We start from the raw sequence: 27,988 nt of genomic DNA on the forward strand, positions 1-27,988 counted from the left end.
AAGAACTGCCCCTCAAGCAGCAGGATGTTACGCTTATGGGAATTGCTAAAGTGGAGGCTCGCAGACCAGATGTTCCTGGAGCCATGGGTTGTGCTGCCCTCGTGGCTTTAGAGGTTACTGTAGCATCCTTGTTACATGCATCTCTTAATTTCTTGTTCAGTACCGTCCCCTACCTTACTACTTCGGTTTGGAGGTCTATCGACAACTCCCACTATTGTTTTCCGCCCCTCGTTGCTTCCTAGTTCCACCAAATCTGATTCTATACCTTGATTTTCTGAGCCAATATCCTTTCTCACTATTGCATTGACTTTATCCTTTACTAACAACACCATCCGCCTCCTTTTCCTTTTTGCCTGTCCTTCCTAAAATTCAAATACCCTTGGATAGTCAGTTCCTAGCCCATGTCTTGCGGCAAAGTCTCTGGAATTGTAATCATCGTTTTCAGTTAATTAATCTATATAATTGCGAAGACTCCGTGTATTCAGATGCAGTGCCTTTTGACTTATCATTTTAACATTTTTATACTATGGCCCTATTTGCTGCTAGCCCCCGTTTCCTTTGTCTTTCACCTCTTTATAATAGTCTTAATTGAATCGGATGTGTCTTCACTTGTGCTAGCTATCAGGTCAGACTTTTCTTGGTCAGCTCCTGAAGCCATGCAATTTCCATCACACATTTCCAGCAACCTACACAAAGTATTACTGAGGTTAAATGGGAGAGACCAAGTCTGAACTAACAGTTGACAGTTTGTTGCCTTTCTGCACCAAATTCTGGTCTAAATTCTGGCTGAAAGTGACCGTTAACATTTTTAATATGGCAGAGCACCGATGTTTTTGTAAAATAATATTGTACTTTTAGGGAAGGATTTATTACGGAGTTGTAACAGTATGTTTTGTTTATGTTACAGATCAGGATATGGTTACACATCCCTGCTGTTATGCAGCATGTTATACCCTTTAGAACTTATGTTATAAGGTGAGTGATCAGATTAATTACACTTAGGATAGATAGCTTTATATTCTTAATTGACCTTTGAACATTTCATTAAAATTGCAATCGCTAAATTTGTATTTATTTGGAAAAATATCACTGTTTATATTCAAAACCTAATCTTATTTTACATTTCCTTTACATGTTCAAATCCAGGTATTTGTGTAAACTTTCAGACCAGGAATTGCGGCAAAGTGCTGCACGCAATATGGCAGATTTGATGTGGAGTACGGTTAAGGAACCCTTGGACACGGCACTGTGTTTTGACAAAGAAAGCTTGGATCTTGCATTCAAATACTTCATGTCACCTACTCTAACTATGAGGTTGGCTGGACTGAGTCAGATTACAGTAAGTTGTCATCTTGTAAATATCAATTAGCTAACTGAAAACTAATTTTTTGCGACTACAATTTGTTCTGGCCAGTTGTTGCATTTTTTTGCCCATTCTTGTACCATCTTCGTGAATCTTTATTGCACTTTCTCCAATGCTTCCATATCCTTTTTATGATATAGTGACCAGAACTTCCCAAACTTTAAATTCATATTTACTTACAAGTAAAAAATTTAGATGTTGGTAGATTTGAGTAACTCCAAGTCAGCATGGAATTCTTATTCTATTTGGAAGCATTAAAGCTAACTAATACCTTTGACAGAACCGGAAGAGTAGGTTGATTCAGTTGGAATACAAGTGCCTTCTTAAAACAAGAATATAAGCAGGAGCTTGTATTCTCTTTTTGCTTTACTTTAACATCTTCTGTACTTTTATGATTTTTTTTTAGTGGCGCTGAGACAGGAATTAAAAATGTCTCCATAATCAATCCTAAATTGAGATTTCTCTTTTGTTTATGTTCAATAACATTTTACAGTACTGTTGTCATGTCATAGTTAGAAAACAGTAACAGGTTGATTTGGAATCACAAGCTTTTGGAGCGTAGCTCCTTCATCAGGTGAGTGAAGAGGTAAGTTACACAAACACAGCATATAGGCAAAGCCAATGATGCAAGATGATACTTTGAATGTGAGTCTTTGCAGGTAATTAAGTCTTTACAGATCCAGACGGTGCAACTGGCGAGAGGGCTAATCACAGGTTAAAGAGATGTGAATTGTCTCAAGTCAGGACAGTTGGTAGGATTTTGCAAGCCCAGGTCAGATGGTGGGGGCTGAATGTAGTGAGACATGAATCCCAAGATCCCAGTTGAGGCCATACTCATGCGTGCGGAACTTGGCTATCAGTTTTTGCTCGGTGATTCTGCGTTGTCATGCTGCCTTGGAGAACGCTTACCCGAAGATCAGAGGCTGAATGCCCTTGACTGCTGAAATTTCTCCAACTGGAAGGGAACATTCCTGCCTGGTGATTGTCGCACGATGTCCATTCATCCGTTGCCGCGGCATCTGCATGGCCTCGGAACATCCTTTCCTGAAGCGTATGTGATAGGCACTGTTGGCCGAGTCTCACGAGTATGTAACACGCGTACCTGGTGGGTGGTGTTCTCATGTGTAATGGTGGTATCCATGTTGATGATCTGGCACATCTTGCAGAGATTGCCATGGCAAGGTTCTGTGGTGTCGTGGTCACTGTTCTCCTGAAGGCTGGTTAGTTTGCTGCAAACAGTAGTCTGTTTTGAGGTTGCGCGGTTGTTTGAAGGCAAGTGTGGGGATGGCCTTGGTGAGATGTTCGTTTTCATCGATGACATGTTGAAGGCTCCGAAGATGTTGTAGTTTCTCTGCTCCGCTGGGGAAGTACTGGACGACGAAGGATACTCTTGTCGGTTGTGTCCCGTGTTTATCTTCTGAGGACATCGGTGCGGTTTGTTGCTGTGGTGCGTTGGAACTGTCAATCGATGAGTCGAGCACCATATCCCATTACAAGAGCGTCTTTCAGCGTCTGTACATGCCTGTTACTTTCCTCCTCGTCTGAGCAAATCCTGTGTATGCGGAGGGCTTGTCCATAGAGGATGGCTTCTTTCTGTGTTTAGGGTGGAAGCTGGAGAAGTGGAGCATCTTGCGGTTAAATGAAGTGCTAAGGTAACTGTCCAAAGATGTGCGGGTTAGGTGGATTGGCCATGCAAAAAATTGCCCTCAGTATCCAAATAAAGGTTAAATGGGGGTTACGGGGATAGGGTGGAGACGTGGGCTTGAGTAAGGCAAATGGAGTTTAATGTAGAGAAGTGTGAGGTGATTCACTTTGGAAGGAATAACAGGAATGCGGAATATTTGGCTAATGGTAAAGTTCTTGAAAGTGTGGATGAGCAGAGGGATCTAGGTGTCCATGTACATAGATCCCTGAAAGTTGCCACCCAGGTTGATAGGGTTGTGAAGAAGGCCTATGGAGTGTTGGCCTTGATTGGTAGAGGGATTGAGTTCCGGAGTCGGGAGGTCATGTTGCAGCTGTACAGAACTCTAGTCCGGCCGCATTTGGAGTATTGCGTACAGTTCTGGTCACCGCATTATAGGAAGGACGTGGAGGCTTTGGAGCGGGTGCAGAGGAGATTTACCAGGATGTTGCCTGGTATGGAGGGAAAATCTTATGAGGAAAGGCTGACGGACTTGAGGTTGTTTTCGTTGGCGAGAAGAAGGTTAAGAGGAGACTTAATAGAGGCATACAAAATGATCAGGGGGTTGGATAGGGTGGACAGTGAGAGCCTTCTCCCGCGGATGGATATGGTTGGCACGAGGGGACATAACTTTAAACTGAGGGGTAATAGATATAGGACAGAGGTCAGAGGTAGGTTCTTTACGCAAAGAGTAGTGAGGCCGTGGAATGCCCTACCTGCTACAGTAGTGAACTCGCCAACATTGAGGGCATTTAAAAGTTTATTGGATAAACATATGGATGATAATGGCATAGTGTAGGTTAGATGGCTTTTGTTTCGGTGCAACATCGTGGGCCGAAGGGCCTGTACTGCGCTGTATTGTTCTATGTTCTATGTTCTATAAGGTGCTATTTGTAAGGGCCGGTGCAGACTCAATGCCGTATGAATTCTATGATGGAGATTTGTGTGTCCAAGAATGCAACTGATTCTGGAGAGTAGTCCATGGTGAGTCTGATGGTGGGATGGAACTTATTGATGTCATTGTGTAGTCATTTCAGTGATTCTTTGCCGTGGGTCCAAAGGAAAAAAATGGCATCGATGTATCTGGTGTATACAACACAGAACAGTACAGGCCCTTCGGCCCACGATGTTGTGCCGACCATTTATCCTAATCTAAGATCAACCTAACCTACACCCCTTCAATTTACTGCTGTCCATGTGCCTGTCTGAGAGTCGCTTAAATGTCCCTAATGACTCTGACTCCACCACCTCTGCTGGCAGTGCACTCCACACACCCACCACTCTGTGTAAAGAACCTACCTCTGACACCTCCCCTATACCTTCCTCCAATCACCTTAAAATTATGTCCATAAGACCATAAGACATAGGAGCGGAAGTAAGGCCATTCGGCCCATCGAGTTCACTCCACCATTCAATCATGGCTGATTTCAACTCTATTTACCCGCTCTCTCACCATAGCCCTTAATTCCTCGAGAAATCAAGAATTTATCAACTTCTGTCTTAAAGACACTCAACGTCCCGGCCTCCACCGCCCTCTGTGGCAATGAATTCCACAGACCCACCACTCTCTGGCTGAAGACATTTCTCCTCATCTCTGTTCTAAAGTGACTCCCTTTTATTCTAAGGCTGTGCCCCTGGGTCCTAGTCTCCCCTGCTAATGGAAACAACTTCCCTACGTCCACCCTAAATAAGCCATTCATTATCTTGTAAGTTTCTATTAGATCTCCCCTCAACCTCCTAAACTCCAATGAATATAATCCCAGGATCCTCAGACGTTCATCGTATGTTAGGCCTACCATTCCTGGGATCATATGTGTGAATCTCCGCTGGACCCGCTCCAGTGCCAGTATGTCCTTCCTGAGGTGTGGGGCCCAAAATTGCTCTCAGTATTCTAAATGGGGCCTAACTAATGCTTTGTAAAGCTTCAGAAGTACATCCCTGCTTTTATATTCCAAGCCTCTTGAGATAAATGACAACATTGCATTTGCTTTCTTAATTACGGACTCAAACTGCAAGTTTACCTTTAGAGAATCCTGGACTAGGACTCCCAAGTCCCTTTGCACTTCAGCATTATGAATTTTGTCACCGTTTAGGAAATAGTCCATGCCTTTATTCTTTTTTCCAAAGTGCAAGACCTCGCACTTGCCCACGTTGAATTTCATCAGCCATTTCTTGGACCACTCTCCTAAACTGTCTAAATCTTTCTGCAGCCTCCCCACCTCCTCCATACTACCTGCCCCTCCACCTATCTTTGTATCATCGGCAAACTTCGCCAGAATGCCCCCAGTCCCGTCATCTAGATCGTTAATATATAAAGAGAACAGCTGTGGCCCCAACACTGAACCCTGCGGGACACCACTCGTCACCGGTTGCCATTCCGAAAAATAACCGTTTATCCCAACTCTCTGCCTTCTGCCTGACAGCCAATCGTCAATCCATGTTAGTACCTTGCCTCGAATACCATGGGCCCTTATTTTACTCCGCCGTCTCCCGTGAGGCACATTATCAAAGGCCTTTTGGAAGTCAAGATAGTTAACATCCATTGGCTCTCCTTGGTCTAACCTATTTGTTATCTCTTCAAAGAGCTCTAGCAGGTTTGTCAGGCACGACCTCCCCTTACTAAATCCATGCTGACTTGTCCTATTCCGACCCTGCACTTCCAAGAATTTAGAAATCTCATCCTTAACAATGGATTCTAGAATCTTGCCGAGGTTAGGCTAATTGGCCTATAATTTTCCATCTTTTTCCTTGTTCCCTTCTTGATTAGGGGGGTTACAACAGCGATTTTCCAATCCTCTGGGACTTTCCCTGACTCCAGTGACTTTTGAAAGATCATAACTAACGCCTCCACTATTTCTTCAGCTATCTCCTTTAGAACTCTTGGATGTAGCCCATCTGAGCCCGGAGATTTATCAATTTTTAGACCTCTTAGTTTCTCTAGCACTTTCTCCTTTGTGATGGCTACCATATTCAACTCTGCCCCCTGACTCTCCTGAATTGTTGGGATATTACTCGTGTCTTCTACTGTGAAGACTGACGCAAAGTACTTATTTAGTTCCTCAGCTATTTCCTTGCCTCCCATCACTAGATTACCAGCGTCATTTTGGAGCAGCCCAATGTCTACTTTTGCCTCCCGTTTGTTTTTAATGTATTTAAAGAAACTTTTACTATCATTCCTAATGTTACTGGCTAGCCTACCTTCATAATTGATCCTCTCTTTCCTTGTTTCTCTCTTTGTTATCCTCTGTTTGTTTTTGTAGCCTTCTCAATCTTCTGACTTCCCACTACTCTTTGCCACATTATAGGCTTTCTCTTTTGTTTTGATGCATTCCCTAACTTCCTTTGTCAGCCATGGCTGCCTAATCCCCCCTCTGATAACCTTTCTTTTCTTTGGGATGAACCTCTGTACTGTGTCCTCAATTACTCCCAGAAACTCCTGCCATTGCTGTTCTACTGTCTTTCCCACTAGGCTCTGCTCCCAGTCGATTTTCGTCAGTTCCTCCCTCATGCCCCTGTAGTTACCTTTATTTAACTGTAACACCTTTCCATCTGATTCTACCTTCTTTCTTTCAAATTGGAGATTGAATTCTACCATATTATGATCACTGCCTCCTAAGTGTTCCCTTACTTTAAGACCTTTAATCAAGTCTGGCTCATTGCATAACACTAAGTCCACAATGGCCTGTTCCCTCGTGGGCTCCATCACAAGCTGTTCCAAAAAGCCCTCCTGTAAACATTCAATGGATTCCCTTTCCTTGGGTCCACTGGCAGCACTATTTACCCAGTCCACCTGCATATTGAAGTCCCCCATGATCACTGTGACCTTGCCTTTCTGACATGCACTTTCTATTTCGTGGTGCATTTTTGCCCCTGGTCCTGACCACTGTTAGGAGGCCTGTACATAACTCCCATTATGGTTTTTTTTGCCTTTGTGGTTCCTCAACTCTACCCACACAGACTCCACATCATCTGACCCTGTGTCGTTTAGTGCTATTGATTTAATTTCATTCCTAATTAACAAGACAACCCCGCCCCCTCTGCCCACCTCTCTGTCTTTTCGATAGGTTGTGAATCCCTGGATGTTTCAATGCCAGTCCTGAACCCCCTGCAACCACGTCTCTGTGAAGCCTACCACATCATACCTGCCAGTCACAATCTGGGCCACAGACTCATCTACCTTGTTCCGTACACTGTGCACATTTAAATATAGCACCTTTTAATTCTCTATTGACCGTCCCTTTTTGTTTTCTTAGTGTGGTGGACCTTGGTTTACTGAGCCTTTCCATACACAGTGTCATATTTTGTGGGATGGGGACTATCGTAACCTCTCCTGAGTTCTGTCTTTTCATGCTTTTTTGTATTCCTAAGCAGCTACGCTTCCCACTGATTACTTCACCTCTTGGTTCCCTGACTCCCCCCCCCAATCTCTAGTTTAAAGTCCTATTGACCACCCTATTTACTCTTTTCGCCAGAACACTGATCCCAGCTCGGTTCAGGTGGAGACCATCCCAACGGTATAGGTCCCCCCTGTCCCAAAACTGATGCCAGTGTCCCATGAAATGGAACCCCTCTTTCCCACACCACTCTTTCAGCCACGTGTTAACTTCCCTTATTCTTGTCTCCCTATGCCAATTTGCACATGGCTCGGGCAGTACTCCGGAGATTATGACCCTTGAGGACCTGTTTTTTAATTTGAATCCTAGCTCTTTATAATCTCTAAACAGGTCCCCTTTTCTAGACTTGCCTATGTTGTTGGTACCGACATGGACCACAACAACTGGATCCTCCCCCTCCCTCTCCAGTATCCTTTCAAGCCGGTCAGAGATGTCCCGCACCCTAGCACCGAGCAGGCAACATACCATGCGGGACTCTTTATCCTGCTCACAAAGGATACTGTCTATCCCCCTGAGAATAGAATCCCCAACAATTACAACTTGCCTATTTACTCCCTCCCTTGAATGGCCTGCTGAACCATGGTGCCTTGGTCAGCTGACTCATCCTTCCTGCAGCCCTGTTCGCCATCCACACAGGGAGCAAGTGCCTCATACCTGTTGGACAGGATCAAGGGCTGAGGCTCCTGAGTTCCTGACTGCTGGTTCCCTTTACCTGCCTGACTTGCAGTCACACCCTGCTGTCCCTGGCCACTGGCAGGATTTAAACTACTTACTCTGACAGGTGTGACTGCCTCCTGAAACACAGTGTCCAGGTAAGTCTCCCCCTCCCGGATGTGCCTCAGTGTTTGAAGCTCAGACTCCAGCTCATCAACTCTGAGCCGGAGCTCTTCGAGCAGCCAACACTTGCTGCAGATGTGGTCGCTGCAGCTCGCAATGGGATCTGCCAGCTCCCAAATCAAGCAGCTCAAGCACATCACCTGACCAGCCATCACTAATTAATTAATTAGTTTAATTTAAGTTTACGAGTTTAGCTGTGTTTTTAAAAAATTTGGGGCAGATTTGCTATCAACCAATCCGATCACAGCTTCCCTCTGACGTCACTTTTCGAGAAAAAAACTGGAAAACAGGAAGTTACCATTAGGTTTTTATACTCACAGAGACTGCTCCTCCTCCTCAGAACGGCTCCCAAAATTAGGCCCGAAGAAAGAGAGAGAACAAAACAGTCCCCTCGTGACAGCCATTTCCACCCTGGGGAAAAGTCTCTGGCTATCCACTCTATCCATGCCTCTCATCACCTTGTACACCTCTATCAAGTCACCTCTCTGCCTTCTTCGCTCCAGTGAGAAAAACCCTAGCTCCCTCAACCTTTCTTCTTAAGATATGCCCTCCAGTCCAGGCAGCATCCTGGTAAATCTCCTCTGTACCCTCTCCAAAGCATCCACATCCTTCCTATAAAGAGGCGACCAGAATTGGACACAATATTCCAAGTGTGGTCTAACTAGGGTTTTATAAAGCTGCAGCAAAACCTCGCGGCACCATACGCCTTCTTAACAACCCTATCAACCTGGGTGGCAACTTTGTGGGATCTATGTACGTGGACCCCAAGATCCCTCTGTTCCTCCACACTACCAAGAATCCTGCCTTTTTAAAAATAAATGTTTTTATTCTCCATTTTCACATTTTCCTTCAAAATTTACACCCCACCCACAAACAGTAAACGGTAACAAATACAAAATCAATCCCCTTAACAATACCAACGATCCCATCCTCCCACCACCCCAAACAACGGCCCACCTGTCAATATATGCATCCCATAAAACCAACCCTCCCACGGTGGAAACAAAAAATAAAAGATAAAAAGAAAAAGGAGTCCGGGACCGCCCATGGTCACCATTGACCTATTGAGTCCACTCTCCCCTGCCCCACTCAACGCCATCCAATCTCTAAAAGAGTACCGTACATGATACCCAAGAGTTGTACCCCCCCCCCCCCCAAAGTCTCCAACTCCTCCCGTCCACTGCCTCTTGTAAAACTCCCCCCCAACCTCGGTTCCTCCCCCCCCCGCCCCCCCAAAAACCTTCCACCCCGGCTAGACCACTCGGACCCTGTTCTGCCAGGCTCCGATGGCCGCAGCCCCTCCCCCCACCTCACTCCCGTTCACTGGCCGGCTTAAACCGGCCAGCGTTGAGGCCCCCGCCCGGGTCCCTTTCCCCCTTGCCCGGCCCTAGGAAAGCCCAGAAATCCCCTTTTAGCACACAAACCCCGCATATCCACCTACACCCCAAAGAGCCCTCATTTCGAGTGAAAGTCCCATCACTTCCCTTGTCCAAATATATACAACATTGGCTCCTTTAGCCCATACACCCGAATGCTGTGAAACAAAAAAAAAAGAAGAAAATACAGTCAGTCATGAGGTCACATCGGCACATGGCCATTTCTCAATTTCTCAGTTCTGCCACAGTCCTTCTGCCTTCGCAAACTCCTCCGCTGCTTCCGCCGTTCCAAAATAAAAGTCCCTGAGCTTGTAAGTCACCCTCAGCTTCGCTGGATATACAATGCTGCACTGCAACTTGCTAATGTACAGTGCCCTCTTCACCCGGTTGAAGGCAGCCCGCCTCCTTGCCAGCTCCACCGTAAAGTCCTGGTATACACGTATACCAGCTCCAGCCCACTGCACCACCCGTTTCTGCTTGGCCCAGCCAAGGACCTTCTCCTTCACACTGTACCTACGGAAGCACAGAGTCCCTACCCTTGGTGGCTCACTCGCCATCGGTACAGGCCTCCATGACCGATGAGCCCAATCCAGTTCATATCGGGAGGGATCCTCCCCCTCCCCTCCCCCAATAGTTTTGCCAGCATCGCGGCAAAATACTCAATCGGCCTTGGTCCTTCGGGCAGCCCCACAATCCTCAAATTCTGTTTTCCAGGTCTTCCACTTTTCCTCGCAGATCCTTGTTAATGTCCATCACCTTCCGCATCTCCTTCCCCATCGAGGCAAGTTGATCATCGTGCTGCAATAACGTCTCCTCCACTTCCTTCAGCGCCTCCCCTTGGTCTCACACCTTCGCCACCGCCGGCATCACCGGGGAAATCGCCTCCTCCACCAGCGCACTGAAAACCTCTCTCATCTCCGTCCTCATTGTCTCCATGTATCTTGTAAACTGCCTTTCGAATTCCGCAGCCATCACCGTAGTTACTTCTTCAGCCGTAAGCAATGCGGCCTCCCCTGGTGCTCCAGCCTCCATTTTCCTTGGTGACCCCACGGTGACCTTTCCACTCCCCAACGGACCTTCATCTGTTTTCTTTACGGCCGATTTTTTGCTTCGACCCTGGGACCGGGCTTAAAGCCCCGAAAATGCCGTTCCCGAACAGGAGCCCTCCATTGTGCGTCCGCCTCCCGCCCGCCGTCACCGGAAATCGAATCCTGCCTTTAACCCTGTATTCGGCATTCAAATTCGACCTTCCAAAATGAATTGCTTCACATTTATCCAGGTTGAACTCCATCTGCCACATCTCAGCCCAACTCTGCATCCTGTCAATGTCCTGTTGTAACCTGCAACAACCCTCAAACTATCGACAACTCCCCCAACCTTCGTGTCATCGGCAAACGCACTAACCCACCCTTCCACTTCTTCATCCAAGTCATTTATAAAAACTACAAAGAGCAGAGGTCCCAGAACAGATCCTTGTGGGACACCACTGGTCACCGACCTCCATGCGGAATACTTTCCATCCACTGCCCGACCTTCATCAATATGTCTCGTCACATCCTCAAAGAATTCAATGAGGCTTGTGAGGCATGACCTGCCCCTCACAAAGCCATGCTGACTATCTTTAATCAAACTATATTTTTCTAAATAATCATAAATCCTATCTCTCAGAATCCTTTCCAATATTTTGCTCACCACAGACGTAAGACTGATGGGTCTGTAATTCCCAGGGATTTCCCTATTCCCTTTCTCAAACAGGGGAACAACATTCGCCTCCCTCCAATCATCCGGTACTACTCCAGTGGAGAGTGAAGACGCAAAGATCGTCACCAACGGCATAGCAATCTCCTCCCTTGCTTCCCGTAGTAACCTTGGGTATATCCCGTCAGGCCCAGGGGACTTATCTATCATGATGCTTTTCAAAATTTCCAGCACATCCTCTTTCTTAATATCAACCTGTTCGAGTCTTGTTCACACTGTTCTCATGAGCAACAAGGTCCCTCTCTCTAGCGAATAGCGTCGGTTGAAGGTCCTGTGCAGTGAAGAGGTCTTGTTTGAACTTGTGCATGAAGATGTTGGAGTATTGAGGTGCGAATTTGGTCCCCATGGCTGTTCCGTGTTTCCGTTGTGATCCAGGATGCAAGCGGATGAGTTGTAGAATTGCATCTGGAGATTGGCAGTTGTCGGTGTTGAGTACTGAGGCTGATGCAGTAATGCCATCGTCATGGGGGATATTGGTGTAGAGTGCCGAGACGTCCATTGTGACGAGGAATGTTACTGGTTCAACTGGCCCATGGGTGCTGAGTTTCTGTCAGAAGTCCTTAGTGTCGCGACAGAAGCTGGGGGTTCCTTGTACGATGGGTTTCAAGATGCCCTTGATGTAGCCAGAGAGGTTCTCATACAGGGTCCCATTGCCTGATACGATAGGACGGCCTAATATGTTGGCCTTGTGTATTTTCGAGAGGCAGTAGAGATCTCCAACGCGGAGAGTACGTGGGATGAGTGCACCTAGGGTGCACTGAAGGTCTGGATCAAAGGTCTTGATCAGTATGCTGAGTTGGCAAGTGTGTTCGTTGGTCGCATCTGCAGGTAACTGTGTGTAGTGTTCCTGGTTGTTGAGTTCTCGGTACACTTCTTAGCAGTAGTCCGTTCTTTCAGTATGACAGTGGCCCCTTCTTTGTCTGCCGGTTTGATGACAATATTGCAGTTGGCCTTGAGAGCGCGGATGGCATTGCGTTGTGATGGGTGACTTGCGGGGCTATCTTGTGAATGTGACTGATGAATTTGGCATTGACGCGATTCCTATCGGCTCGAGCATACATGTTGAGTCTAGGGCAGCGGCCTTCCGGAGGGGTCCAATTCGACTCTTTTCTCTTCGGTTGCTGCACTGCAGATCTCTGTCTGCTGTTCCGGTTGATTGATTGTCTCATTGGGTTCGCTGTAGGCCTCTTGGGTTCTGTGGAAGTACTCCCGGAGCCTCAGTCGCCTGGTGAATTCTTCTGTGTCTGCCGCGAGACTGATGCGTCCATTTTGGTGGTGATGCAGAAATTGAGCCCTCTGCTGAGGACTTCGATTTTGTCTGGTTGAAGAGTGTAGACCGACAAGTTGACAATGGAACGAAAGAGAAAATGCTGGAAAATTTTGACAAAGAGTCATTGGACTCGAAATGTTAGCCCTTTTCTCTCCCTACGGATGCTGCCAGACCTGCTGAGATTTTCCAGCATTTTCTCTTTCGTTTCAGATTCCAGCAACCGCAGTAATTTGCTTTTACCAAGTTGACATTGGATTTCCCTGTATTGTTAGCTACTGTGGTACTGGGGGAGGCTTGGTTGCTGCTGGCGGTGATGCTGAGTTGCTCAAGCTTCCTGTTCTTGGTGTGCATTTAGGTGGTGTAGTACCGCTGTCTCGCCTGCTTGACGGTGTCCCGCAGCTGGTCTGCTGCGTCCTGTGCGCAAGTTGAGAATATGGACTCTATGTTGGTTTCCAGGTTGCGGCATCTGCTGTGGGATTGGTGTACGAGGTGGTTGAGCAGTGTGAGAGAGGTGCGACGGCAGAGTCTCACAGGGTAGTCTGTGTTGTAGGTCGACTTGAGTAGGTTTGTGATCTGTAAAGACTTAATTACCTGCAAAGACTCTCATTCAAAGTATCATCTTGCATTATTGGCTTTGTCTATATATTGTGTTTGTGTAGCCTACCCCATGCTCTGAAAGCTCGTGATTCCAAATAAACCTGTTGGACTGTAACCTGGTGTTAGACTTCTTACTGTGCCCACCCCAGTCCAATGCCGGCATCTCCACATCATACTTAGAAAATGTATTTACAGTCTATGATAAATTATGCATACTGGGGAAGGATCTACTGTGATATTACTTTTAGAAATACTTTGCTTTCTAGTCATGTTGTCCATTAAACTCCTTGCCTTATATTCTTTCCCTTTTGCTCAGCTGTACTCATCAATAACTTTGCCTGTTCAATAAGCTTATATTATTGATTTATAAATCAATCTAAAATGACTATAAAATACTCTAATCAAATCAATTTCCAACTTTTTTTCGCCAACAGAATCAACTTCACACATTCAATGATGTTTGTAATAATGAATCTTTGGTGTCAGACACTGAAACGTAAGTAATGATGTTTTTAACTGATGATGCTTTTAACTTTTATTAGAGAGATGACTACGGTCAAATGCATATGTGGGGTAAAAGAATTATGATGCTTTTCTAACCAAATGTCTCTGAACCTTCTGAAAGAAAATCAACAATGCGACACTGGGTCGGTGGGAAAATAGGAGGAGACATTTTGTGTAAACTTCTTTTTTCTTCTGTCACATAGGTCAATTGCAAAAGAACTAGCAGACTGGCTAATTCATAATAGTGTTGTTGAACATATCTTTGGACCAAATTTGCACATTGAGGTGAGGTTTGTGTGGAACAGTTTTTCTTCCACTCCACCCACTCCCACCCCCGGCAAAAAAAACAAGCGTGCAAAGTTTGCCTTTCCCTTTCTAAATCTTGCATTGTTGATTTGCAGATCATCAAACAATGCCAAGTCATCCTGAACTTTCTGGCTGCAGAAGGAAGACTTAGCACACAGCATATAGACTGTATTTGGGCGGCAGCACAGGTACCGATAATCTAAATTTGTAATTTTGCTGACTTTCGTTGCTTAAACATAGGGTTCCTATTCCTCCAGCTCACACACGTATCTGCACCAGCCTGGACCCTTCCACACTGCATTTTTCCAGATCCGTTTTTAGTTTTTAATGTTACCAGTTAAAGGACTTGTTTGACACTGAACACAAATCTGTATTTTATATTTCCTTATTACTGTTTGGCAGTTTAAGTCATGTACTGTTTGGGTTAAAACTATATTTATATTTTTTCCATTATCTTTTCAATTCTATCTTCTTTGGGCAATACTTTCATGCCACTCTCAGTTTATTTTGGTTTTGTTCTAATCAGTGTTTCCTCTGGCTGATTTCTCGGTTACTTTTGAGCTTTGGATCTAACTCCATCAATATTTTCCTGTGACTATTTGTTGTGTGATTAATGTAGGAAGTTCAGATATACTGTATTACAGGATTTGGTGCAGTAAGGGTTAAAAGCCTATGTTAGTGTGTGTATGACTGCTGCAGTAGTATTTTTAAGGAATCCTGGTTTGAATGTTTTTGGGAGCTAGAGGTGCAATTAAGGCATCGTAAACGCTTGAGCTAATGGAGTTTTGTTTTGATTAAGTAGGTTCCCTGTGGAGTTAATTAGATACATTGTGTTCCAGCTTGGTCAGATGATGTAATTAAAGTGAGGAGCTAGAGTACAAGGCATTTTGCAGAGAAGCAGTTTAGTTTTTGTTCTGGAGATGGAAGTCAAATTGGAAAGACAGTTTCTGAAAACTTCAGCTAGAGATTCTACATTGTTCTGATAAGATCAGGTCTCTTTCTTTAAAGCAGTGTCAAAAGATTGAGCTTTCTCAAAGTAGAGTATCCAGGTATCTCTGTACAGAAGGTATTTCTGAGTGCCAACTGTGTTCGATAAGTGGATTGAGAGCTGAGATGGTTTTGTTGTTTGAGTGGGAATAACAATAACAGTTGAGGAGTAATTATCAGCTATTTTTCTTGTGTGATGTTAAAGATATTTTAATACTGTGTTAGTAATAAAATTTGTTACAATATACCATATCCCTATTTTGTGTGAAATCACTCCTGCAGTGAGATATCCTTTCCTTACAGTCTTACAAAATTAAATAAAAAATGGGGTTCCTGTCCAGTGTCCTAGCCACTGTTGGGTCTGGTCCGGGATCATAATAGCTGTATATGGGGGCTTCCGGGTGCGGCTATGCAGAGCTAGGTCGCATATTCGGCAGCTCCTGCTTGGAACGGACTTTTGGGCTCTTTTACAGGGCCCCCACGGCATTTGTTTGACATTTCCCGGTGTGGGAAGAAGGCTGCAATATTCCCCCGACAGTGTCCTCCAGGAAGGGTATGTCTCTGGGTTGCCAGACACGGCAGAAACAGTAAAAGATTTGGCTGCAACTGCAGGATAAACAGGGCCTCTTCCAGCATGCAGGCGGGGGAAGGGCAAGCTTAAAGCTGCAAGCTGACCTGAGGGCCTGTATCAAAGGTGAATTCTAGCAGCAGAGGGAACAACTGTGAAAAGACCTCATCAAGGCCACTGAAGGGACTTCCGGTTGCGATGATGCCTAGCTAGCCGCACGTTTCGGCGGCTCCAACTACGACGGACCTTCGGGCTCTTTTAAGAGCCCCAACGGGGAATTTTTCGACGACGCAACCCGGTGTGGGGTGTGTGAGAAGGGCGTCCCCCCCCAAACGAAGGAGGAAAAAAACGGCGGCGGCGGCTGCAGCGCGAGGAATCGTCGACCAAAGGGTCAGAAAGAGAGAAGTACAAGATGGCGGCGGAGAAAGCGCAGGCGACATGGGGGCCTGAGCAGGATGAAATTGTGAGACGGTGCGTGGAGCTGCTGAAGAGGGAGGTGCTGACCCCGTTGCTACAGGCAATTGAGGGGCTCAAGGAGACATTAAAGACCGAGGAGACAGAGCTCCGCGTGGTGGAGCAGAAGGTGACAGATATTGAGGACGAGATCCTGGGCCTGGCGGTTAAGACACAGACGCACGAGGCACTTCATAAAAAGTGTACTGAAAGGATCGAAGCCCTAGAAAATAGAACGCGAAGAAGAACCTTCGGATACTGGGTCTCCCTGAGGGTGTGGAAGGAGTGGACTGTGGAGCGTACGCAAGTACGATGCTGAGCTCACTGATGGGTGCTGAGGCCCCTACGGGCCCCTTGGAGGTGGAGTGGGCAAATCGGATTCCGGCGAGAAGACCAAAAGCGGGAGAACCACCCAGGGCGATAATCGTGCGATTTTACCGCCTTAAGGATAGAGAAGAGGTCCTGAGATGGGCTAAAAAGGTGCGGAGTAGCAGATGGGAGAATGCAGTGGTACGGGTATACCAGGATTGGAGTGCGGAGGTGGCGAGAAGGAGGGCGAGCTTCAACCGAGCCAAAGAGGTGTTGCATAAAAGGAAGGTGAAGTTTGGGATGCTGCAGCCGGCAAGACTATGGGTCACGTATCAGGAGAGACACCATTATTATGAGACGGCGGAGGAAGCATGGACCTTCATCAAAGAAGAGAAACTGGATCGGAACTGAGGGACTGATGCTGCAGGAAATGTTATTGTTAATGTTATGGTTGAAGTTAATTGAGAAGTAAATTGGGAAGGGGGGAGACATTGGGGAAATGTGGGCGCTGGTGAGGGGGGAAAGATGGGACATAGTTGGAGAATGGGGAAAGGGAGGGGGAGGGGAAAGGGAGCTGCGCCATAAGAGGCGGGTCAGGTAAAGGGATGTTCCCGCGCCAGAAAGAATAAGGCGGGAAGACAGGCGCAAGGTGGATGGGAGTTCCCCACACGGGGGGGTCGACGAGTGAGCAGGAGTAGCCGGGGTCAGTTGAAGTCAGCTGACTTACGGAAGTAATATGGGGGGAGCAATCATGCTAGAAAGAGATCTAGCGGGGAGGGGGGGGGGGGGGGACAACTGGGTTGCTGCTGCGGAAATCCAAAAGGAAATGGCTAAAGAGTGGGTGGGCGGGGATGGTGTGCGACGCTGGGGGAGCGAGCGGGAGCGCGGAGGCGGGATATGGGACTGGCCTAGAGAAGGTAATGGCTAGTCGACACGGGAGGGGGGCAGGTAGCCCCCTAGTGAGGCTGATCACGTGGAACGTGAGAGGCCTGAACGGACCGATAAAAAGGGCCCGAGTGCTCGCGCACTTGAAAGGACTAAGGGCAGACGTGGTTATGCTCCAAGAGACGCACCTAAAGGTGGCGGACCAAGTTAGGCTAAGGAAAGGATGGGTGGGACAGGTGTTCCACTCAGGACTGGACGCAAAGAATAGAGGGGTGGCCATTTTGGTGGGGAACGGGCAGCATTTGAAGCAAAGAACATCGTAGCAGATAGCGGAGGTAGATATGTAATGGTGAGTGGCAGGCTGGAGTGAATGGAGGTCGTGTTGGTTAATGTGTATGCCCCAAACTGGGACGATGCGGGATTTATGAGACGGATGCTGGGGCGTATACCGGACCTGGAGGTAGGAAACTTGATTTTAGGAGGGGACTTTAATACGGTGCTGGACCCGGGGCTAGATAGATCCAGCTCAAGGACCGGAAGAAGGCCGGCAGCGGCCAAGGTACTTAAGGGGTTTATGGACCAAATGGGGGGAGTGGATCCATGGCGATTTCTTAGACCTAGGGCTAGGGAGTTTTCCTTCTTCTCCCATGTCCATAAAGTGTACTCCCGGATAGATTTTTTTGTTTTGGGAAGGTCGTTGATCTCTAGGGTGGAAGAAGCTGAGTACTCAGCCATAGCGGTTTCGGATCATGCCCCACATTGGGTGGACCTGGAATTAGGAGAGGAAAGGGAGCAGAGAACACTCTGGCGATTAGATGTGGGACTGATGGCGGATGAGGGAGTGTGTGCAAGAGTGCGGGGGTGTATTGAGAGATACCTGGAGGTCAATGACGGCGGCGAGGTCCCTGTGGGAGTGGTATGGGAAGCACTAAAAGCGGTGGTCAGAGGAGAGCTGATCTCCATTGGGGCCCACAAAAGGAAAACAGAGGCCAAGGAAAGGGAAAGATTACTGGGGGAGATTTTAAGGGTGGATAGGGAATTTGCAGAGACCCCGGAGGAGGAATTGTACAGGGAGAGGAGACGACTCCAGACGGAATTTGACCTTCTGACCACCAGAAGGCGGAGATACTGTGGAGGAAGGCACAGGGGAGGAGGTATGAATATGGGGAAAAGGCTAGTCGCCTGTCGGCTCATCAATTGCGAAAGAGGGCAGCAGCGAGGGAGATAGGAGGAATTAGAGACGAAAGGGGAGACACGGTGCGAAGGGCAGGAAAGATAAATGAGGTGTTCAAGACCTTCTATGAGGAACTGTATAGGTCTCAACCCCCAGAGGGAGAGGAGGGGATGCGGCAGTTCCTGGACCAATTGAGGTTCCCGAAAGTGGAGGAGCGGGGAGTGGTAGGCCTGGGGGCACCGATTGGGGTGGACGAGGTTATTAAGGGACTGGGAAGCATGCAAGCAGGGAAGGCCCCAGGACCAGACGGGTTCCCGGTGGAGTATTACAGAAAATATGTGGACTTGTTGGCCCCGTTGATGGCGAGGACGTTCAATGAGGCCAGGGAAGGGGGGACTCTACCCCCAACGATGTCGGAGGCGACGATATCGCTAATTTTGAAGAGGGACAAAGATCCGTTGCAGTGCGGGTCCTATAGACCTATTTCACTATTGAACGTGGACACCAAATTGCTGGCAAAGGTACTGGCATTGAGGATAGAGGACTGTGTCCCAGGGGTGGTGCACGAAGACCAGACAGGGTTCGTAAAAGGGAGCCAACTGAATGTTAACGTGCGACGACTATTAGGGGTGATAATGATGCCCCCAGTGGAGGGGGAGGCAGAGATAGTGGCGGCAATGGACGCAGAGAAGGCATTTGATAGGGTGGAGTGGGAGTATTTATGGGAAGTGTTAACGAGGTTTGGGTTTGGGAACGGGTTTATTAGCTGGGTTAGACTTCTTTATGGGGCTCCAACGGCAAGCGTAGTTACAGGTCGACATAGATCGGAGTATTTCCGACTATATAGGGGAACAAGACAGGGATGCCCGCTGTCTCCATTGTTGTTCGCGTTGGCAATTGAACCTCTGGCCATGGCGTTGAGAGACTCCAGGAAATGGAGAGGGGTGATTAGAGGGGGAGAAGAACACCGAGTCTCGTTATACGCTGATGACCTATTGTTATACGTGTCGGACCCAGCGGGGGGGGATGATAGAGGTTATACGAATTTTGAGGGGGTTCGGGGATTTCTCGGGGTATAGGCTAAACATGGGGAAGAGTGAATTATTTGTGATACATCCAGGGGACCAGAGTAGAGAGATAGAAGGCTTGCCTCTAAGGAAAGTGGAAAGAAACTTCCGATACCTGGGGATTCAGATCGCTAGGAGCTGGGGAACCTTGCACAGACTTAATCTGACACGGTTGGTAGAACAAATGGAGGAGGACTTCAAGAGGTGAGACATGCAGCCTCTATCGCTGGCGGGCAGGGTGCAAGCAATTAAGATGATGGTCCTCCCGAGGTTCTTATTTGTATTTCAATGTCTCCCTATACTAATCACCAAGACCTTTTTTAATAAAATAGACAGGAGCATCACGAGCTTCGTGTGGGCAGGGAAAGTTCAGAGAGTAAGGAGGGGGTTCCTTCAGCGTAGTAGGGACAGAGGAGGATTGGCACTACCGAACTTGGGCGATTATTATTGGGCCGCCAATGTGGCAATGATACGTAAATGGATGATGGAGGGTGAAGGAGCGGCGTGGAAAAGACTGGAGAGAAATTCCTGTAAAGGGACGAGTTTAGAGGCGCTGGTGACGGCTCCGCTACCGATCTCACCTAAAAAGTTTACCACGAACCCGGTGGTGGCGGCAAAATTGAATACCTGGGGACAGTGGAGGCGACAGAGAGGGGTGCGGGGAGCCCTGGTTGGGTCCCCAATCAGGAACAACCATAGGTTCGCCCCAGGAAGAATGGATGGAGGATTTCAGAGCTGGTACCAGTTGGGAATTAGGAGGGTGGGAGATTTATTTATAGATGGGACTTTTGCGAGCTTGGGAGCATTGGAGGAAAAGTATAAGTTGCCCCGGGGAAATTTCTTGAGATATATGCAGGTGAGGGCGTTTACTAGACAACAGGTGAGGGAATTTCCGTTGCTCCCGACACAGGGGATACAGGACAGGGTGCTTTCAGGGGTGTGGGTCGGAGAGGGCAAGGTGTCAGAGATTTACCGAGAGATGAGGGAAGAGGGGGAGGAGTCGGTGGGCGAACTAAAAGGAAAGTGGGAAGAAGAACTAGGGGAGGAGATAGAGGAGGGTATGTGGGCTGATGCCCTAAGCAGGGTAAATTCCTCTTCCTCATGCGCCAGGCTTAGCCTGATTCAATTTAAGGTGCTACATAGAGCACACATAACGGGAGCAAGATTGAGCAGGTTCTTTGGAGTGGAGGACAAATGTGGGAGGTGTGGCGGGAGCCCGGCAAACCACGCACATATGTTTTGGGCGTGCCCGGCACTGGAAGGGTATTGGAAGGGAGTGACGGGAGTGATTTCGCGGGTGGTGAAGGCCCGGGTCAAACCAGGCTGGGGGTTAGCTCTATTTGGAGTTGCGGAAGAGCCGGGAGTGCAGGAGGCGAAAGATGCCGACGTTGTGGCTTTTGCGTCCCTAGTAGCCCGGCGCAGGATCCTACTCATGTGGAAGGAGGCGAAACCCCCCGGACTGGAGGCCTGGGTAAATGATATGGCGGGGTTCATTAAACTGGAGCAGATAAAGTTTGCCCTGAGAGGATCGGCTCAAGGGTTCACCAGGCGGTGGCAGCCATTTCTTGACTACCTAGGGGGGGAACGTTAGAGGGAAGACAGATGACCAGCAGCAGCAACCCAGGGGGAAGGGCGGGGGGGAGGGGGGGGGGGGGGGGAGTTTAGTTTAGGTCAAAGATAAAGGGGTTTTGTTACTTGTGTATTGTTAAAAATGTCTGTATTGTTATTGTTGCGTTTGCTTTGTAAGAGGGGAAAAATTGTTGTTTGGGAAAAAAATTTCAATAAAACATATTTAAAAAAAAAAAATAATAGCTGTATATGTTTTTTTTTTCTAATGTTGCACCAGTTCCAGAGGTGCAATGTTTGTCCCAAATTTAGAAAAATGACTCCGTGCTACCATCTGATTGAAGAGCTTTCTTTAGTGGTAATTGGAAACGATCCTTTTTATTTGCCTTTTTAAAAAAATTGACTGAAATTTTCCAAAGGAAATGAACTCCAGTAAAGTTTAATTACATAGTCATCTTTGATGTTTCCATTCGCTGATTCTTCTTATTTTAGATATGTACAATTGTACTTTCTGACACACTTTTTTTTCTTTCCCCCCCTCCACAGTTGAAACACTGTAGTCGGTACATCCATGATTTGTTCCCTTCCCTTATTAAGCACCTGGACCCTGTACCACTTCGTCACCTTCTTAAACTAGTATCTGCTCTTCATCCAAGTGTGCACACAGAACAGGTAAGACACCTTCATGAACTTGCCCGGCATTTCTGTAACAGATGTGGATCTTTCATTCTTTATATATTGCTCACTCTTGCTCTCATTCTGGACCACAAAGATGAACAGGAAACATTTTTACCATACGAGCAAGAGCAGTGAAGTTCTCCTGGTGGCTTGAGCAATATTTGTCCTTCAACCAACAGTGCCAGATGATGATTATTTGGTCATTCATCCTATTGCGGGACCTTACTGTGCATACAATGGTCAGAATGTGGAGCATGGTCCAACAAGGAGTAGTTGAGGCAAATAATATAAATGTATTTAAGGGCACGCTGCAGCGCACATGAGGGAGAAAGGAATATAAAGTTGTGGTGATAGGATTAGATGAAGAGTGGTGGGAAAGACTCATGGGCATAAACGCCTTCCCAAACTAGTTGGGCGAAATGCTGTCTAGTTGACTTAAGTATATTGATTTATTTCACATGCAAATTGGTGCGTCTCACCATAGGAGTGTTTGGTGCCTTGGACATGGGTGTGGAAGGTGGTACGGAAAGGTCAGCAAGTGGTTGAATAGTTCATGAAAAGAATGGCCACTTCAGAAAATAGAAGGGAAGGGAGAAAGTGCTTGATGATTGGATTATTGAGCTGATGAAAATGACAAGATAATCTGGAAGTATGAAAGGTGAGGACAAGAGAGAATTCCATTATAGTTGTGAAGTGGGGTGTGGGGCACCGGAAAAGGGTGTGAACAGAAGCATGGGAAATAGGATATACCAGCTGAATGTCTTGTCTACTACTGCAAAAAGTAATATTTGTGAGAAAGGAAGACATTTCAGAATCTCTACTATGGAAGGTGGTGCCATCAAAGCAAATGTGGTGGAGGAACGAGAAGAAAGAAATCAAGCCTTTTCAGGAAACGGGATGGAAGAAGTAGAGATGGCTGAGAGAGTTAATGGACTTGTGATAGAAAAAAAGACTACTTGCTTTATCTTGAAACTAATCAACTTAAGGAAAAGGATTTCGTACCTCATGGAATTGGATTTATATTTGTCGGCTCTTACATGGTTCAGGCTTGGTGTTGCTTTATCTTCGGGCTGTGGATTATTAATCTGGAAGATGACTGTCGGAGCAAAGGAGTGGCAGTTATTCTAACAGCCGGGGTGGTCCGCTACTTGCATCTGTGGGAGGGGTTGACAGCTGTAGTGCCAGGCAGCAAAAATGTACGTAACATTCTTCTACAGTGCTTGTTGTCCTCTGGGGACGTGGAATCTCTCTTTTTGCATTGTGCTGCTGTTCAGGTTTAATATTGCTGGAAGAACTAGTGAGGCGTTGCTACTTTTGTTGTTTTGTATCAAATTTGTGAATTAAAATCTGTGATCATTTTGCCCTCCTGGCTTTCCGATGCTTATACTTTTCATGAAGATTGTTTGCAGTTTATAGCCTAAGTTTAATGGTCTAGTAGTTTTTATTCCTTTGCTATCTGAAGACTAAGAGGACATGTGATGGCTCCTCTGACTTCATTATCACACCGATTTTATGCAATTCCTGAACAATGCTACTTTGCAATAAGTCACATTAAATAGAGTCACATTTCAAACCATAGGGCATAATGGCTTTCTTATGGATGCATTTTCTAGGAAGCTAAAAAGATACTCTAAGCCATTTACTTTCTAGTTAGCCGAACAATAACTAACCAGATTACAAAATCTGACTAACGTTATGACTATCCATTTCGACAATAGCACTCGGTGAGTATTCCAAACTACCATTGAAAACCAAGGGTGGTGCGTTAGCTGTGATCTCCCAACTGCAGCATGAAGCACGTGAAAAACCAACAATTTGTTTGTTCACTTTGCTGCTGCACTACCATCAAGAACCCATTGCAAAAACTCTGGCCTATGTATGCTTTGCCACAGCAAGTTGACTGAGATACTTTGCGCATTCTCAACCACATTACACAGCAGTGCTTACCATGGATCACTGTGTATAAGTCAGCTGTATAAGATCGACTGTGTAAGATATATTGTATCCAAAAACTCCAAAAGCTGATTTTACAAATGCTTGGCATATAAGTCAACAATCCTTTCCAGCTATGCCATGCTATACTCACATTAGTAGTCGGCTTTTTTTTGTTTGGTCAGGAGTTAAAGCGCAATTGTGGTTTCTTGGACTGCTTTATTTGGTTTCTCTATTATCTGCAGTTAACACTGAAGTAAATGAGTAAACATATTCACTCAATACCTCATTTCGGCCTTGTTCACAGACCCTGTACTTGGCATCAATGCTTATTAAAGCCCTCTGGAATAACGCACTTGCTGCTAAGGCTCAACTATCCAAGCAAAGCTCCTTTGCTTCTCTCCTTAATACAAATCTCCCAATGGGAAATAAAAAAGGTAAGTGCAATGCTTGGAAAATGGATACATTCAATTATTTAAAGTAAGTATTTATATGTATAAAATGTCAGATGTTCAAAGTCTGCATTCATATACAAGTGCCGGCTTAAATTCGTAAGAAAATGCTAAAAAGGCTGTACAACATCGAAATACTAGCAGGAGAAGACCTTTTGAGCCTGTTCATTTCAGTATGATCATGGGTGATATTTTGCCTCAACTCCACTATCCTGCCCACTCCCCTTATCTCTTGATTCCCTGAGGAATCAAAATTTGTTAATCTCAGCCTTGAATATACTCAACTATCCACAAACCTTTCAGTAGAGAATTTCAAAGATGAGTGAAGAAACGTCTCCTCATTTTATTCCTAAATGGTTGACCCCTTAGCCTGAGACTGTGCTCCAATGCCCTAGATTCCCCACCCAGGGTATCATCTCTGTGTCTACCCTGTCAAGACCCTTCAGAATCTTGTATGTTTCAATGAGATCACCTCTCTTTCTTCCATTTGCCAGAGAGTACATACTCAATTTATTCCACCTCTCAACATAGGAAAATGCTCTCATCCCAGACGTCAATCTGATGAACCTACCAGGCTCCTTCTTGAGAAATGGAGACTAGAATTGTGCAGTATTCCAGGTGTGATCTCCCAAAAACCCTATATAGTTGCAGCAAGACGACCTTATTCTTATAATCTAATCCCCTTGCAATAAAGGCCAACAGGCCAATAGCTTTCCTAACTTGCTATTCTTGCATGCTAACTTTGTGTTCCTCGTATAAGTACAGCAAAGTCTTTCTGAACATAAACAGAAGCTTCATTCCTTTTAAAAAGAGAAATTCTGATCCTACTACAAAGTGAATTGCTTCACACGTCCCTACATTATACATTCCATACTGTTGCCCATTCATGTATTTCTTTTCAGTCCTTTGCGTCCTCCCCAGCTTACATTTTCACCGAGCTTTGCATCATCAATAACTTTGGATACATTACTCTCAGATGCTGCGTCTTAAGACCTCAATGTCAATTACATATAGATGAGGTCCCAACACTGATCCCTGTGGCACTCCACCAATCACAGCCTTCCAACTTAAAAATGCCTTGTTTAGCTCTACTTTCTGCTTCCTGTCTGTTATCCAATCCTCTATACATGCTAATATATTACCCCTACTCCAAGAACTCGTCTATTAACCTTTTGTATGGAATCTTATTGAATGTCTTTTTGAAATCCAGATAAACTACATCTGCAGGCTCCCCTTTTTGAGTGCACCCAAGTCTCTCTCAACATCAACAGTTAGAAGTTCCCTACCTATTGAAATGTATTCTTTTCTGTTACTGCCAAAATGAATAACCCTTCACTTCTCGACATTATACTCTCCTTTACCTACCATATTAGTTACATTCCCAAAAATGCTAATACACTTTGAGCTCTTTATCCGTGTCTATTTTTCTGAGATGCCTACTAAGATTCTAGTAGAAGTTGGAATAAGACTCCAAATGCATAACATACGTTTTAGCAAATGAAAACTGCCAACATAGTACATACGAACACACTTGGGAATTAGGAGTAGGCCACTTGGCGGATCTTATTAAAATCTCAATTTTACATTTCCTAATGTCCGCAACTCAGACTCCAGCTCAGCAACTTGGAGCCGAAGTTACCTCAGCTGCAGACACTTAACTGCAGATACAATTGCAGTGCATTCCACAGATTCTCACATGCAGCGTTCATGGCACACCACCAGCCCTGCCATTTCTGTCCAACCTTATTTAAACTAGTTAAGTAATAATTTACACAGGTAAAGTAAAATTACATTCGCCTAGCTTGGAGACCAGGAAAGAAATTCATCAACCACTGGAGGCTGCAAAAATGTAGAATAAGGAGCACTTATTTTCTCCTTTGCACTGAATTTCCTGTCTGAACTGAATTCCCTACTCTTGAACTTTCAATTGCCTGTTCCTGTTAATATGCTGACAATGTATCTGATTTAAACAATACGTTATTGGAACCATCCTGTATTTTTTATTTGTGGGAGGCAGCTCATTATCCTGCACAAATACCTTGTGAATTATGCACACTAGACTTCAAATCTGTTTTTGCACACAGGTGGAAGTAAGAAGCCAACTCTTATGTCAATCAACTCCCCAAATGTTCGACAAGTTAGTTTCCTTTTGTTGTACAGGAACATTGAGTGTAATGTTGATGAAAGTCAAGTATTTATTGTAGGATTTGTCAACCTCCCTTTTAAAAACTGCAATCATCACACCATGCCAAAAAAACCCTTGTGTTGAGATATTCACTATAAAATACTTCCCTCTTTTTTAAAAAGAGAACAATAATTGGATGAGCCAACAAATTTGACAAAAGCCCTTTATTTTCTGAACATTACTTGTTCTGATACTTTTGAGAAGGGAAGTGACAGGTTAGACTGAATCTAGTCCGATTCTTTGTTGGAAATAATTGCCCCTCGTTTCATCAAACAATTTGACATGTTCTTGCTGTACCCAGAAGACCACACTGAAACCTGGATGGCATCAAAATCTGCAGCAAATTAGTTGAATTTGTAAAAAATATCTTGATCCTGTGATAAAAAAACTATTGTCGTCTTGGGATTTTCCTCAGTATGGGCCATGTTATTTATTTTATGAATGTGGGCATTGCTGGCTAAGCCAGCATGTATTGCCCATCCCTAATTGCCCGTCAGAAGGTGGTGGCGAGCTGCCTTCTTGAACCACTGCAATCCCTGAGGTGTAGGTACACCCACTGTGCTGTTAATGAAGGAATTCCAGAATTTTGACCTAACAAAAGTGAGGGCATGGCAATATAGTTCCAAGTCAGGATGGCGAGTGACTTGGAGAGGAGAACATCCAGGTGGCGGTGTTCCCATGTGTCTGCTGCTCTTTTCCTTCTAGATAGTAGTGTTTGTGGGTTTGAAAGGTTTTGCCTAAGGAACCTTGGTGACTTCCTGCAGTGCACTTTGTAGATAATACACACGGCGGCCACTGTTTGTCGGTGTGGAGGGATTGAATGTTTGTGGAAGGGGTATCAATGAAGTGGGTTGCTTTGTCCTGGATGGTGTTGAGCTTCTTGTATTGTTGGAGCTACATTAATCCAGGCAAGTGGAGAGTATTCCATTCACACCCTGACCTGTGCCTTGTGGATGGTGGACATGGTTTGGGCAGCCAGGAGCCGAGTTACTAGCCACAGGATTCCTAGCCTTTGACTTGTTCTAGTAGCCAATGTATTTATATGGCTACTCCAGTTCCGTTTCTGGTCAATGGTAACCCTCAGGATGTTGATAGTGGAAGATTCAGCGATAGTAATGCCTTTGAATATCAAGGGGTGTTGGTTAGATCCTCTCTTGTAGCAGATGGTCATTGCCTGGCACTTGTGTAACACGAATGTTACCTGCTACCTGTCAGCCCAAGTCTGGATGTTGTCCAGGTCTTGCTGCATTTGAACATGAAATGCTTCAGTATCTGAGGAGTGGCGAATGGTGCTGAACATTGTGCAGTCATCTGCGAACATCCCCACTTCTGACCTTATGTTGGAAGTAAGTTAATTGATGAAGCAACTTAAGATGATTGGGCCTGGGCCACTGCCCTGAGGAACTCCAGCAGTGATGTCCTGGAGCTGAGATGATTGACCTCCAACCACCCACAACCATTTTCCTTTTGTGCTAGATATGACTCCAACCAGCGGAGAGTTTTCCCCCTGGTTCCCATTAACTCCAGTTTTGCTCTGGCTCCTTGATGCCATACTCTGCCAAATGCTGCCTTGATGCCAAGGGCCGTCACTCTCACCTCACTTCTGGCATGTATCAAATTGTTCAATTGTTCCTTTGTACACATTT

The 27,988-nt window shown here is 45.9% G+C and overlaps 1 protein-coding gene across 9 annotated transcripts in view; it reads left to right on the forward strand.

Moving 5' to 3' along the window:
• Nucleotides 1–27,988, forward strand: part of usp34 (ubiquitin specific peptidase 34) — a 446,082-nt gene that overhangs the window by 108,297 nt on the left and 309,797 nt on the right. For all 9 annotated transcript variants that reach the window (XM_072507777.1, XM_072507780.1, XM_072507781.1 and 6 more), the window contains exons 6-12: nt 908–975; nt 1,147–1,339; nt 13,711–13,772; nt 13,984–14,065; nt 14,182–14,274; nt 21,642–21,767; nt 24,013–24,142. In XM_072507777.1, coding sequence (XP_072363878.1) covers nt 908–975; nt 1,147–1,339; nt 13,711–13,772; nt 13,984–14,065; nt 14,182–14,274; nt 21,642–21,767; nt 24,013–24,142 — 754 coding nt within the window. The remainder of the gene's footprint in view (nt 1–907; nt 976–1,146; nt 1,340–13,710; nt 13,773–13,983; nt 14,066–14,181; nt 14,275–21,641; nt 21,768–24,012; nt 24,143–27,988) is intronic.

This window comes from Scyliorhinus torazame, chromosome 1 (genome assembly GCF_047496885.1).
Source record: "Scyliorhinus torazame isolate Kashiwa2021f chromosome 1, sScyTor2.1, whole genome shotgun sequence".
In the NCBI taxonomy this organism is placed as follows: Eukaryota; Metazoa; Chordata; class Chondrichthyes; order Carcharhiniformes; family Scyliorhinidae; genus Scyliorhinus; species Scyliorhinus torazame.